Raw genomic sequence first — 15,766 nt, 5'->3', positions numbered from 1 at the left:
CCAGTGGGCCGTGGTTCACTGGTGGTCCATGAGAAAATTTTGGTGGTCCAAAATTTGCTTTGTCTCCCCAAAAGCACCCCCCCCCCCCAAAAGCAATTAATCCAGGCTGCATGGGAATACAAGGCTGCGTTGCCCATATGGCCCGCCCACTGCTGGCCCCCACCCTTCTCAAATCTTACCTTCAGTAGAGCCATGCAAGCTGGAACTGGAAGGTAAGACCAAAGGCGGGGGAGGGAAACCCACCCCAGGGTGGCTTGCTGATCTTTGTGGGAAAATCAGTCCCATATTCTGTATATGCAGTAGTCAGGACTGACCCTTTGATCACCCCAGAGCAGGTCTTCCACCGGCCTGCCATTGAGGAGCTGCTCCAGGATGACCAAAGGGCCAGTCCTGTCCTCTGGAATATGGGATCGGCCCCTGGTGGGACTGGAAATCTCCTCCATAAGGGGTGGCATGTGCAATGTGTAAATTTGCAGGTGGTGCAACATGCAAAAAGGAGCACAACCCTCACTGACTGGAATGAGTAATGGTGCTGTTGCGGGGGGGGTGTGCAGTGCAAATGGGACAAAGCGGCTGTGGCAAAGGCAGAATGCAAATGCCGTGCAAATGCGAGTAGCATTTGTTCTCCAATCTCATTCTTAGGGAGGGGGTGAGGGGTGCTTGTGAAGGACTGCAACTTTCCTCCAAGAGTTTCTCCCTTCCCTTCCGCAACTCCGTGGCACGAGTTGGCCGATTCTGCAAGTGTTGGTAGAATCAATGAAGCTCACCCGACGGGGCCAGTTCCTTAGGAATTTCCCCCTCTCTTCATCTCCAGATGGCCGAGGAGGCACTCAAAACAACCTGGAACTTTTCACACCTTATTTTGCTCTTTTGGCTTACCTTTCGCATCAAAGTCAAGACGAGCAACCATGTCAGATTCCCACCACCCACCCCCACTCCCGGGAACAGAGAGAGAGAGAAAGAGAAGAGAGCGAGGGAGAGGAAGAGAAGAAAAAAGAGAGAGAAATGAGAGAGAGAGAACAACAAAAGCAAAGAAGTGATGTCGACTTGGCCATGCCCATCCATCCAGTCATATCACCACCAAGCCATTGTTATATTAAAAATTATATTAAAATACATATTTATGTATATTCATATATATTTATATCTTAAAAATTAAATTTTTTATATTAAATATATTATCTTTTTTAAAAAAAATCATATTAGTGGTCCTCGGGATTTAAAATTATGAGTTTGGTGGTCCTTGAGGTCCGAAAGGTTGGTGATCTCTGCTCAAAACTGCGCAAAATCATAACTATCTGTTTGCGTGAACCAGTTCGAACCAGCTGAATCCCACCACTGCTTTTATGCATTTTAGGTTGGTAACTTTTACCAGCCTTTCCATTCTGACTCCCATCTATCTTCAACAAGGATTAGTAGCCCTGCTCCTGGGAATGATGGAAATTGCATTATGATACATCTGGTCATCATCAGCTTGGAGAAAAGGTATGTATCTGTGGCTTTTGAGCTTTATTGTAGTATAGTTTTTTATTATAATTTGCTCTTTTGAGAGCTCAGGAATACACCTGCTGTTTTATCAGCCAAAAACTGGAGATTGGCCAGCTGATGAGAAAACTGATCTGCATACTTCCAATTTTAGGTTTAAAATTCAATCTCAGAGGAGAACATAACCAGAAATGGGTTTTGAAGAACAAGACTGTTAATAGTTATACAGAGACACATGGCCGCAAAAGGAATTTCAGTTGATACAAGATGCTGGGTGTATACTTCTGTAATCTGAAGTTACTAGGTAGAAACAAATTAAACTATTGGCTTACAATATCACAGAATCAGAAGGTACTCGTGTTTGTTGAATCCAATATTGATTTGGTTCTAAAGAACCTCCAAAGATAGCAGATACTAGTTAAACCTAGTATCTGCCATCTTGTGGATTGTTGAGTATCCATGATGTAAAATAAATAAGTAAGAGTTCCCCGATTGTTACTTTTCTACATATAAATGTTATGTAGAAATAACCTTTATTTTTCCAATTTCTTTTTTGAGACACAAGTGGGTGTAGCGGGGAATCTTGAACAGATTTTTTATTTTAAGCTCAGACAGCCAGAAATGCAGGAGTCAGATTCGAAAAGTTCCATGGGAGAAATAATACTTATTTTGATCCAAGCATTCAAGAATCTATTAACAAAGATACTAGCACACAACAACACAATTAGATTTCATTACAGACAAGCTGCTCTGATTATTACCCTCAGTTTTGAAGATAATTAATACTTTTGTTTAGGTAAGTAAACAGTACCCTAATCAAGGTACTACCAACTCAGACAATCAAACAGTAAACAATACCTTAATCAAGGAGCCACCATCACTGCCCCAGCAACACTGACAGCACAAGCCGTACTCCCTCTCACATTGATAATGTTACTTAGTTCAGTAATGAACATCTGCAAGAAAACAACCAAGTGTCAAGGACCTCACCGTTCAACCCTGAGCTACAAATATTCTCGTCTATTGAAGACAATGCACCTTTTGTCAAACTGCACTTGGAACTTCACGGGCTGCTAGCGCTACTTTTCTCTCACTACAAGCTTTGATGGATGTTGTTATGAATGATTAATAAGATCCAGAAACAGTAGAAATATATGCATCTCATTGAAATATTGGGCGAATTGAGATCATTTATATTCAGATGTGCACCCAATGATAACCATTATTTCTAATGGGATGTTTGTTCTACTATGCTTCAAATGCACCTCACCATTAATACCTCTGCCACATTTGTGCAAACTAGGTCATGATGGGAAAGGTCCTTCTTCCTCACCCTGTACCTTATCAACTTGTAAAGAGCTCCCCATCCTTTCAAAATAAGGTGTGAACTATTTTCAAAGGAGATTAAGTTTTATAATGAGTGAGTCAGCTCAGCCATCCTACTAAACTGAATAAGAGATAGATCTGCCAAGAATGTACCAGGGTCTGGATGGAGCAGAACAATCTGAAGTTGAAACCAGGAAAGACAATACTGTTTGTCCATTAAAGTTGTGCTGACACCAGTCTTGTCTTCTAATGTGAAGGCATTATCTTGAAGGAGGACTTCTGCGGAAACACTAGTGAGAAGACATGACTAAGTGGGCCTTTGCCTTGCTTCAGCTGGTATACCAGTTGTGGCCTTCCCTGGTGCAAGAGAACCTTGCTACATAACTCATGTCATCATTGCCATCTGGTAAGGCTACTGCAGCATTATCTATATAGAACTACCTTCAACTTCTATCTGGAAACTGCAATAAATGTAAAATGCAACTGTCCCTGTATTAGCTTACACAGGAGCATGTTATCCTTGAGCTGCTGGTGACTTCAAGCTGCAATTACAGGTCTGGGTTTGACACATCAAGCCCATTACAGTTCAGTACCCGAGTACTGGCAGGATTGTTAATTTCAACTCGAATAGAACCAACCCATAAGGTCACTGAGAATGAACTGCTTGTAATTAATTTTTGAAAATCAAAATGAGTTGAAGTTAAAAGGTGTTGCTTTTCAGTAGCAATGCTGGCCTCCTGAAAGTCTCCCAATTGAAATCAGACTGACCTTCTTGCTGATTACATTCCATTTATGACAGAGTTTGTTTCATAAAGTATTTTAGCTTAGATCTGACATCCATTTAATTGAATAGGTGAGTTTTTAATGATATGATTTTGCTTAATTGTTTTCATTTTATACTATGGATATTTTGATGATATTTTATATTGTGTAAACTGCCAAGTTTTATTTTTAGCAACAGGACAAAAACACAATAAATAGCAAAGTGCAGTGGGGATCTAGTAATAATGGGTGTGTTACTAGTCCACTCTGCAAATGGACCTTTGTGTTATCATATTCCTGAAAATAGACTTTATTACTCGAAAGTATTGCTGAGCATAGCCTTGCAGCTGGAGATAACAGTAATTATAAATTTTGCACGATGTGTGCATTTTCAACTGTTTTTAAATCCCTATAAAGACCTGACTAAAGAGCTGATCTTCAGCCCGTCTTAAATACCACTGAAATCTTGGCAAACATTACAGTATATACAGTTTTGAAATTCAGCATTCATACTGAACCTCAGTTTTGACCTTTAGTTGGGCCTTTTCTCCACTGTATTCTTGTTTCTCCTGATACTTTCCTTGACAAATAGCAGGCTTTGTTCTTTGCACATTGAAGACCATAATAACAGCATGAAGAAATAACAATGGGAAGCTGTAATGATAAATCAAAGTGTCTCTATACACACTCGCTTTGCCAGCTTGAGTGAAATGTGCTAGATTGTCTTTCATAGATGTGCGCAGTGAAACTTTCAACAAAATAATCAGCCCAGATGGTAGGAGTATTGACCGGACAGGTCTGAGCTTGAAATATGACTGTCACTGATCAATGCAACTCAAATAAAGCAATGTAGTCTATTGGAACTAAGAAGCATGCCTTTTTCATACACACACACACACACACACACACACACACACACACTGCCCAGGGTAATTTGGAGTGTGCAGATCTTAAAGTATATAAGTAAACAAGCTGAATACTTTTCCATTCCCCCAGATCACAGATTAACCAAGAAGCTTTTCAGCATGATATAAGGAAATTCTTGTGTCTCTGTGTGTGTGCTCTCTTCAAAATAAAACCAGTCTTATCTTTTAGATGTTTCTGTAGAAAGAAAGGCAGCAACAGAAAATAATACTGTACAGCAGGTGTGTCAAACTCAAGGCCTGCCCCACGGGGTGCTTAGGTCTGGCTGGTGGGGCCACCCTGGAAACAGTGAAGAACCAGCCCACAGTGCCTCTGCCAGTGAAAATAGAATTCGGGAAGGCTGCAGGTGGCTCTCCTGAGCTCTATTTTCACTGGCAGAGAGTTGCAGGAAGCCATTGCAACCAAAAACCGAGCTTGGAAGCCCATTTTCTCTGGCAGAGCTCTCGGGCCCCCAACATGAGTGACATCAAGCTAGCCACGCCCACCCTGACTATAACCACCCTAGCCCCCCCCCCAAGGCCCAACACAACCCTGACAGCCCTCAATGAAATTGAATTTCACATCGCTGCTGCACAGCATGTATAAACTGCATCAATCTGACCAAATCCACTGTGTTTTCTGCTCCATCCGTAAAAAACGCAGCATTAAAACATTTAGTGAAAGAGACTCCATTTGTATTTCCACTTGTATTTCCGACATTCACTTCCACCCCTATCAATTCATTCCGTTTTGTGAGTACACAATTATAATTAACCAAATGAGGAAAATGACCTCAGTGTCAAAGAGATTTAAACTAGAAAAGGTGTTTTGTTTGTTTGTTTTCTATGGTATTTTTTTTTTTTTGTGCCAAATACCAAGGAAGTATTGGAATTACCTTTGCAGCTCTGCCATCTGCAACTCAGGCAGACAGCTGAGTTCCTAGAGGGCTGCTGTCAGGTGAGCTGAAATGAACAGAGGGAGACAAAATGCTCTCTTGAATATGGAAAAGTATTGTGAAATGTGAACAAACATGCAGAGAATGCCATAAAGAGTTATTAGCTTCTAGTCCCCAAACAGGTAGAGGATGTGTTTGACAGCTCAGTGACCCCAATTCCCAAATAATCTGTAGGGAAAACTGGCTTCGCAATGCTGTCATGTATCAGTAATACTTGCATCAATTTATTTGTTACTTCTTGCAAGATAGGGCAGTATTCGCCAGAAAATGGAGGTTAGCTGCATTTCCACTAGCATTTAGTCTGAGCTTTAAGTCCACTTTTCAAAAACTCTTCATATATATGTTATACAGAACAAATTCAGATGTAGTAATTCTGGTAATACAAGGATTGAAAACTGCTGTTTTGTCCATGCAACACAGTTTCCAAACTCAGGGGGGAAAATGAATGTTTTTTTATGATTAATTGTCCTAGAAACTTTTCTGAGCTTCAACATTAATGTCAGCCAGTTTATGGGAGACAGCTTAATTATGGGCAACTAGCAAGAAAAACCTCTGTAACTGACTTATTATATTAAAAAAGAATGAGAGGAATTGATAGAGTAGTATGGATTTCATCATGATATAATATCTGAACTGAGAGATTAAAAACAGAATTATAAATGATTTCCCCAAGGGGCTTAAGAGAAATGTTTCTCTATGGTTTACACAGAAATTAAGTTATCTCATTTTGAGTTTGGTATTGTGTATCTACTGGTGCCATCCTATGTTTCTGTGGTAGCATTTGGACTCTTCCTATGAATTGGCATCACAGTATATTTTACCCATAAAAGTTAAAAAATACTATAAGATTTTACAAGATTCAGATCATAATGGTGATAGGTGGTGGTGACCTAGCTTAGCATCTATGCAGCACTAGTTCTCAAAGAACACAGTGTTCTCTAGTTAATCCATATATTTTGTTCTCTTGTTAGACGAAACAACCTTTGAAGCAGGAGTCAAAGTCCAGATCCACAGTCAGTCTGAGCCGCCATTTGTTCAAGAACTTGGGTTTGGTGTAGCACCTGGTTTCCAAACTTTTGTTGCCATGCAAGAACAAAGGGTAAGTTATTTTTCTCAGGTAGGTTAGGTACCTGCCTGCTTTATTTAACATAGAAAGAGAAGAAAAGCTTCCTTGGTTGGATGGTTGGGTGACATCCCTAACAAAAGCACACTGATCTTCAACTTGGATCTCATCTGTTTTTGAGAATGGGTTGAGAATTATGATGAAGACAAAAAAAAAAAAAGATCATAGCTACAGAAGAAACTTGAATTGGATTTATAATAGTTTAATTTATACTTCCAAGAATCCTAAGAATTGCCATTTTATTAGAATTCCCAGAATTCTGTGGCCTGATTCATTCTGAATCATTCACAGAAAGAAGTGTGTGGAAAAAAAATATTTTAAATTGGTTTCCAAGAAAAGGGTTTCTGCATGTGAGGTTTAAACTGCATATCAGTCTGTCTTGTGCAATTTATATGAATGTGAATTACCATTGAAAAAATATCACAAAAAACACTATTCTGAATTACTTCTACTATACAATCTGGCACTGTTGTATAACCTACAGCTTTTTCAAATGTAAGCATAGAAGTAGCCTTACCTGAGATCAAGAAGCCAAGGTTTTGTCAACACACTGATTAATTAACTCTTTCAGCAGAGCTTGCCCTTATTTTTATTTGCTTATAAATAAATCTACAGCAATAGCATTTTCATGTTTTTGCCCATCAGTCATGGTTCCAGATCACATACAGGAAAAGTAACTGTGTACACATAAATGTGGTTTTATCAGGTCCAGCAATTGTTGAAACAAAGAATAGCAGGTGTCTATCATGTCTTCTGAAAAGACATTTTGTGGGATTAGTACATGTTTAGTCCACACTAAAGTATCATGGAAGTAATTACTGAAGCTGCAGAACCTTTCTTTCCTTTGCAGATTATTATTCTGCCAAAGGTAGCATGTTGAGAAAGATGAAATATTCCCTGAAACAACCATTTCTGCCAATTTTCCCATAAAAATTAAAGAAGCTTCAATTAAGCAAAAAGGTTGGAGATGTGATACTGGGTAGGAAAGCAGAAGTGGGCCTTTGAGATACATTTCAGGCAATATGGAAAGAGAGAAAGACTATCAAAATATGAGAAAAATATCTGAGGTTGTTTTTTATAAAAAGAGAACAGGGATTCTCGTTATACATTCTGTGACTTGGGAGCCATAGGTGGTATATTGATTATTATAACGGAGAATAGACTGTTGGTGAACTGAGAGGTAATAGCTGATGCAGGGCACAGAGAATATTAGACAGAAGTCAGTTGGCAAGAGAAACAGGCAATAATAGAAGGATTGTTATGGAATGGATGTGGGAAAGCTCTTGGATGGCTGTCCCAAAACATTACTCTCTAGAAACTAAAGCAGTAAAGACTTTTCATCTAAAGCAAAAGGAAGCGGCCTGGTGTCCTTCCAATCGTTTGGTCATCAGTTCTCACTACTCCTAAATCAGCCAAGGGCAACAGAAGATTGTGAGAATGGCAGGCCCAGATATAGGGAGGGAAGCTGAATGTCTTCTCCGGTCTATGCCAAACAATTTTCCCAGTCTGTTGCTGCTTTTTTTCCCCCAATTTTTTTTATTTCAATCTACATATAGCAACAATATATTAACAGTGTGGCATCAATATATTGTACATCTCTCATTGCATTATATTCATATTAATACATACTTCTGCAATATTTATTTTCAACCTTTCTTTCTCCAAATGCCTACCACCATATCAACTAAACATACCTAATAATTCCATTATTCAATTTTCTCCCTGTTTTCATTTTATTTTTTTAAATGAAAAATTCTCATTTGGCAAGCAGTGTGGTTCCAGGTTTCACATCTCAATACAAACATAACCATAGTTACCTGTTCATTTTATTTGTTTAATTTCATATTGCATCATCCTAATCATTATTAAATATTAAGCTTATCTTATCCAATCCCAATTCATGTTCTCATGTCTTATTTTACAATATTATCTAAAATTCTCATCTCAATTCTATGTTCATTTATTCAATTCCTTCTAAGTTGGCTTCTTCTTTATAGAACTCCTCCCCCTCTGGTTTATTGTGTTCTTTTGTATGCTGAGTCACCATTTCTAATTTCTGTAGTACATAATTACACATTGCAAGTTTGATTTTTATCATGTCCCTTGTATCTTGCATATCCGATCTTATGTCTTGTGAGTCCACTCTTATATCAACAAGTAGCTCTTCCATTATATCTTCTTTTTTCTTTTTCTTTCCTCTTCCTTAATAATTGAAATCCTCTTCTTTGATAGATATATTCAATCTCAGAGTCCAGTATATTATTTCAGCCAATATCTTTTGAGTTTATTTTCAACAATTCATACTCTCGAGTCTTTATTCCAAATTTTCTAATTGGCCTCCCAACTGTTTCCCAAATTACTGAGTGGTTCTATGACAATAATAAAGTTCCTTTTATTTTCTTTCAAGTTCCAAGATCCAAACTCTCAAAAAGACCAGACACGTGTTTTAAAACAGACTTTTTTAAAAAAGTTTTCCTGTGCTATCAGGTGGCGCTCTTGAGTTTTTTTCTTTTTAACTTTCTTTATTGAATATAATATTTTTATTAAGTTTGCTAATTTCAATCATTAGCTATTCTTTTCAACACACTCAATTCCAGCATTTAGTTATGCCCTTTAAGTGCCCACAGTTCAATATATGTCCAGTTTAATTTTTAATCCTTTGTTGTGTTAATGTATTTTCCTTTAAATTTCTCCTCCAGATTAGTCCAATAGAATAAAATCCAAATTTAAAAACTAATTCCTCACTTTCTCTGGTCGCGGCTTCCACACACTTTCCTCCAAAATAGCCCTTTAATTTGATACCAGGGTACCTCAAAAGCGATGTCCTTTGTCTGGTTCACACTTTTTTCACTACTTCTCTCTCCAGCACAAAACTTAGTTTCCCGGAGTGTTCTTCATCTTTGTGGTGGCCATTGTGGGACCACCACTGCAGCTTGCCTTTGGGAGGGATTTTCCTGTCAGGGAGGGGAAATACAGCTTCCCTCGATCTTCCAGGTGATTTCCTCCTTCTTCACCACCCCACCAGGGTGGCTCTAGTTTCGATCGAGACCCTCCAGAAAGTGAGCTTGGATGAAACCATGCACAATCACGGATTCCATACCTACACCAATGAGGAACAAACTGGAAGTCCCAGTCTGTTGCTGCTTTGTATAAGCATTGCACTACAGTTCACATTATCCCAGAAGAAATAGCAGTTTGCTATTGAATATATGACTGAAGTAAGATTTTGATCATCATGTGAGAAGTTGGTAATATAAGGTGAATGGAATGTGACACAATAAGTTTTGGCTACAGCAGATCGGGAAATTTAGATTTAACTTAAAATAAAACCTACCTTGGGTTGGTACCATTTCAGAAGATTTTGACTATCATCTTTATTTTTTGAGTGTAAACATCTCCCATAGAAGATGAAAGTTAAACAGGAAGCCTTATACAATACTACCTCTGGTCATGAATGCTTCTGACCCTGACCAAATCGGGTTCTGACCAAAAAATCACAATTTTTTTTGCAACTGATTTCCCCTTCCGTGTCTTTTTTTTGGGGGTAAGCCAAATTTGGTAAGCCAAATTTCCAAAATTAGGTTCGGTCACAACCAAATCGGGTTGTGACCAAAGTTATGGATCATGACATGAGGTTCTATTGTATCTTAACTAAGGAACTCACATGTATCTTAGCTTCCTGTATTGACTCATCAGAATTTTCAAGTTAATTCTCTTAATATTATCTATCATGGCTTATTGTATTCCATGCTGAATTCCTATGTGAGCAAAACCACTTACCTCCTCGGGTTTTGATGGCAGTTGGGACCAGGATTGCCATCAGAAAGTGACATCACACATTGTCCCAGCACATTCTTACCCAATACACCGGATTTCTTCACAATCTTTATAGAAAAAAACTCTCATTATTTATTTTATTGAAATAATTCATATGCAGCATTTTATAAGCATTGTTCTTAGACCTGTGGGATAGCTAAACATTACATAGAAATACATATCTCATAAAATTCAGATCCCTTGGCTATGCATTAGGTGCATCCTTTTTCTTGATTTTTTGGCAGCCATCTCCAATCTATTATTTGTCAAATAATTATCTGCAAGTTCCTCCCCATAATGTTGAAGGTGTATATGACCCTTGACTTTTGCTGAATACTGTAATAAGAGAAAGAAATAATTGTTCTTTAATGAGACCTCACATCAGATCACACAAATAGAATTGCTTCCCCATTTCAGCCTGCCTATGACTCCATTTTGTCCATCTGCTCTCATTGTCTATTGAGCTTAGCACTTGCATCTGATTTCTCTCTTTCCTTTTCTTTTTCTTGCAAAAACCATCAAATAGCAACTGATACATTTCTTAATTTACTCCCTTCATATCTTCTTTCTGATTATTTCATGTTGCTTGTTATTAACCAAATTGACTTCGTTGGACAAGTGGAAATGACCAGTTTATGTTGATAATAAAACCAAAGTTCTTCCATCTGGGAACCAGGCATTTAAATAACTTTTTCTTGTTTCAGATTATCTTTGTACAGATACATAATATATGAAGATAATGTCCATATTAATTTTTAATATGATTTTTTTCACATGGCAGAGAAAATTTTACTCGGTACTTTTTAAATAATTATAATTATTCAGTGGGATAGCTGGGGAATTCTGAGAGTTTGCCAAGTTTGATAAATACTGAAACAAATTAATCCTGATAAATGTGAGATTACAAAGATACCTATCTATTTTCCTTTGACCAGAGTTTAGCAGATGTTTGGATTACAACTCCCATTATCTAATTGGAATTTCCAAAATTCTTTCTGTCTCTTTCCATTAAGGGTTAGAAACATGAAGCCTCTTTTACTTGATTGCTGCAAAGCTATTGAAGTAATATATATTGATGGTAACCACTGTAATCCTTTTGAGGGGGGCGGGAGACTAAAGTAATTTAAAGGGAGAGAGACCACAATTATATTACCAGTTGCTTCTATACTTATCATATCAAAACCGTTTGGCAAATTGACACATCTTGCTATCAGCAAACAAGTCTCATTGCAACCAGTGACAACATATAATTACTTAAGAAGGAAAAGAAGATTGAAGAAACAAAACTGTCTGGCCCTGACCCCTTTTACTTGGGCAAAGCAAGTGGCCACCAAGGAAATTAAACTTCTGATCTTGCGCAACTGTGCTTGTTTAAGAGTAGGTAATGAGAAACACTTCAGAAATAATCTGATTATATGAATCACAACATGAAAGGTATTCAGTCTATTGATCGGTGTACAATGGTAAAAGCAAAAGCATAGCTACCAGCAGCAAGGAAACAAAAATAATCTTCCTTGGAGACTATAGGAGTTGAACTATAGACTTCCAATAAATTTACACAGTTCTGAAGAAAGAAAAATGCATTCTTAAATTGGTCAGATCCAAATAAATAAGATCATTCTTCTTCCATGCTATTTTCTCTTCCAGAGGTTTTGATAGCAAAGAAAAATCTCTCTGGATCACTCTGAACCAGTGTTTCTCAATTTGAAAAGTTGTCTCGATTTGACAACTTTGAAGACTTCAAAGAGGAATTGTGGGAGTTGAAGTCCACATATCTTCAAGTTGTCAAGGTTGAGAAACTTTGGCCTAAACACTAGGAACCTCACTTTTCACTCTCACTAGTTAAATATTTTATATACATTATATTTCAGGTTCTGGTTCCAGTTTCACTGCGGGTCCCAAATGTGGCCCTGACAAGCATTCTCCCAGAACAAAGCAAGCCTTTCTTCTCGTCATTTCTGCACATCAAAGACACAACCAGGAAGGCCCAATTAAGTATTCAAGCTATGCCTTTCCTGCAGACATTAGGCCAGCTCAAGGGCCATGTGACTTCAACTCAGGGCTGGCTTCCTGAGAAACGTTGAAATTAAGTATGTATTTATTCCATTGTTGCCGAGCTCATAGTCTACATTGCAGCACACTTGAAACAACTTCAAAGATTTGCACAGCAGCCTGTCTGGAACAGACGCCAGGTCATCAGGGTTGATGAATATTTATTCACCAGTATCATAGTATCTGCAGCATATAGGTGTTGCTCTCCTCTCCAGATGACTAAATGGTGGCAGATGCTGCGCTATTATTTCAACAGAAGAATGTAAATGAGGCACTTGAAGCAGGGAAGCCCTACAATGGCATTTTGCCCCTGTCAAAAAGGAACTGATAATTCTATCCTCTAGAAGAACCTCTCTGATGCTATATCATGCTTCCCTCAGTGTGGTTTTTGCAACCAATTGGTAGGGGATTCCAGATGCAGCTTCTTTGGCACAGAATTTGTTTTTCCACCTATCTGGATTTTAAAGTTAAGGAAGAATGGTCACATTTCTTCAGCTGAAATTATTGTTAATATTTATGCCTGAATCACATTTCACTACCAATAATTTCTTTTTTATATTGTAGAATACAAAAGAAGGTAAAACAAAAATAGTTGAAACAAAATACTTAAATCATGTAAAAGCAAGGCAGATTGGCTAACAGAAGTTTAGTTTTAAAGCTACCAGTGGTGTTTGCCTCCCCACCCCATCCCACCCCCAGCAGAAATGTTTCTCAAGTTCTGGAACAACCACAGAGAATGCTGGCTTTCAATAGCTATTACATGGATTAGCAGAGCTGCCACTGGAGTTTCTCAGATGAATTTAATGGTAGTCTCCCTGGTGATTTGGATATTTACCATTTATGACTTTATAGATTGCTAATAGTGTGTTGTATTTTTCATGAAAATAAATAACTGGATAAATAACTTTTTCAAAAGTTTTACTTTCTGAAAAACTTTTGGTGATTATGATAGACCCCTTCAAATTGATCACAAATATAATTTCAGAGGTGGATTTATAAGCTGTACAGATGCAGATAGATAACTCAACAAGACGTCCATAACAAAGTACATTTATTGGTTCATTGGGTATCCTCATAACTCATATTAGTGATGAAGTTCTTCTGTAATGACCAATCCTTTGTATATCTGCCTTGTAGTAAAGATGGTTATCTCCTAACCCATCTCGTAGCGAGAGAAAGCAGCTCCCATGAGTTCGTGAGTTCAGGCAAGAATGAGGAAAACTCCCTCAACCAATCAAGGGTCAAACTAGTGACCAATCGGGATTACAGATGTGGCCATGTGACATGGACTACATTTCCCAAGGTCCCTTTAACTACATTTACCATGATGCATTCCCTTAAGGGGACAGCTCATAATTCCCAAGTAACTATCCAATTCCCATAGACTGGCTGGGAAAGCACACTCCCCTCCTGGAATGGTAAATTCCACTATTAACAGAAGAGAAAAAAAATTAACTATAAACTAAGATAAGCGGTAAACAGTAATACTATGAATAGCAGATAACTATATAACTAAGATAAACAGGTACCTATATAACTAAGAAAAACAGTAAACATTAATAAAGCATCAAACAAAGCAAAGCATGAGGTTCAATCATCAAGTTCGGGCTTTTTCCACAGCAGCACAAGGTCGGTGACTGGTCTGGTATAGAACTTCTTAGTGAAAGTCTGCTGGCCACATGAGAAATGTAACGACCTCACTATCAGGACCTTGACTTTGTGGATTAGTTCATCAGAGCTGGGCAGGGGTTGATGCACAAGTCCCATAGGCCACGCGTTGCAATGTACATCCTTGTCTTTCAGCAAGACAAGGTCTCCCTCTTCAAGGTTCAGTTCTTTGGTCTTCCATTTACGGCGATCTTGTAGGGTAGACAGGTACTCTTGCTTCCAACAGTTCCAAAAGGTGTTGGCGAGCTGTTGAACTTGTCTCCGTTGTTGTTTGTACAAGTCCTTAGAATCAAAGTTCCCTAATGGTGTGGGCCAGTCACCCATCTTCTGAGTTAGCAAGGCAGCTGGAGTGAAAATGGTTGGATTCTCAGGGTCTGAAGAGACCGGAACTAAAGGTCAACCATTTATGGTGGCCGCAACTTCTGCCATAAGGGTCGATAGAGTCTCATGTGTCAGTTTAGCATTGAATCAAGGATCTGACAAGCTATTCCAATCATACATTCCCATGCTCCTCCCATGTGAGATGCGTGGGGAGGATTAAATATCCATATGCATTTGTTGGCTTTAAGGTAGCCGTTGAGTGGCGAGTTGGCGAATGCCATCTTCAATTTGTAGTTCTTTACAAGTGCCTACAAAGTTCGTTCTGTCAGATCTGAATACCTTGACTGGGCCTCTGTGGGCTTGAAACCTTCTCAGGGCGTTGATAAAGCAAGGGGCATCCATAGATTCGATGACTTCGATATGGAGCACTTGAATACTGAGGTATGTGAAGAGTACTGTCCATCGTTTGCTGTTAGCTTGACAGCCCCGGTTTGTCGGGCATACACAGACTAAGGGCCAAATACATCGAGGTCTGGTTCGGACTTCAGGCACTTGGGTGGTAGGTCAGCCATCACCTGGTGTAGAGTCTGGCCTCATTGCTTGCAACAATGGAAGCAAGACTGCAGAACAGTTGAAATACATCTTTTGGCACCTACGATTCAGAGTCCACTCACTCTGAGGGCACCTTCTGTGAAGTGGCGACCTTGATGATGGATTAGTTTGTGATGGTGTTGTACTAACAGCCTCGTTACATGATGGTTAGCTGAAAAGATGATGGGGTGCTTGCTTGGTGAGTCTATTTCTGCTTTGTGTAGGCGACCTCCTACTCGCAGTACCTCCTGGTCATCGAGGTATGGGTTCAGTCTCAGAAGTGGACTAGATTATGGTATGGGCTTCCCTGCACTCAGGCATCCATATTCTGACAGATATGCATCTTCTTGTACACTTCTCAATATTCGTCTCTCAGCATGAGTACATTGGTCTGGGAAGTATGAATTGAAGCCTTTCTGATGACCGAGGAGACAGACGACTGTGTGGACAAGCACAGTTATTCCCAGTACGAGAGGTTTCCATTGGGAGAAGTATTCAAAGCAAGCAGGTTTTAAGGGACCTATCTTCTCGCGTTGGAACGTCGTTGCTAGGCAGACAACAAAACTGGAGGTCTCTCCCGCACTGTGTACAGATGAGGTCACAACTCCTGTGTTATGTGTTGACGTTTGGTGATGATCTGTAGAGATGTGCAGTAGAGACTGAAGAGGTCCAGAGTTGTGGTAGCGGTCTCTGTTAGGTTGGTAAACTCTGCGTCTGAGGAGAAGGTTTCTGAAACTGTTGCAGGACTCTGTTTGCCAGGAGAC

The 15,766-nt window shown here is 39.0% G+C and overlaps 1 protein-coding gene across 4 annotated transcripts in view; it reads left to right on the top strand.

Moving 5' to 3' along the window:
- Positions 1–15,766, top strand: part of PRR29 (proline rich 29) — a 614,550-nt gene that overhangs the window by 545,948 nt on the left and 52,836 nt on the right. For all 4 annotated transcript variants that reach the window (XM_087918467.1, XM_087918468.1, XM_087918469.1 and 1 more), the window contains exon 3: positions 6,403–6,530. In XM_087918467.1, the coding sequence (XP_087774593.1) occupies positions 6,403–6,530 (128 nt within the window). The remainder of the gene's footprint in view (positions 1–6,402; positions 6,531–15,766) is intronic.

The sequence above is a fragment of the Pseudonaja textilis genome, chromosome Z (genome assembly GCF_049901715.1).
Source record: "Pseudonaja textilis isolate UNSWEBS1 chromosome Z, rPseTex1.2, whole genome shotgun sequence".
NCBI classification, from domain to species: Eukaryota; Metazoa; Chordata; class Lepidosauria; order Squamata; family Elapidae; genus Pseudonaja; species Pseudonaja textilis.
This window is presented reverse-complemented; position numbering and strand designations above follow the sequence as displayed.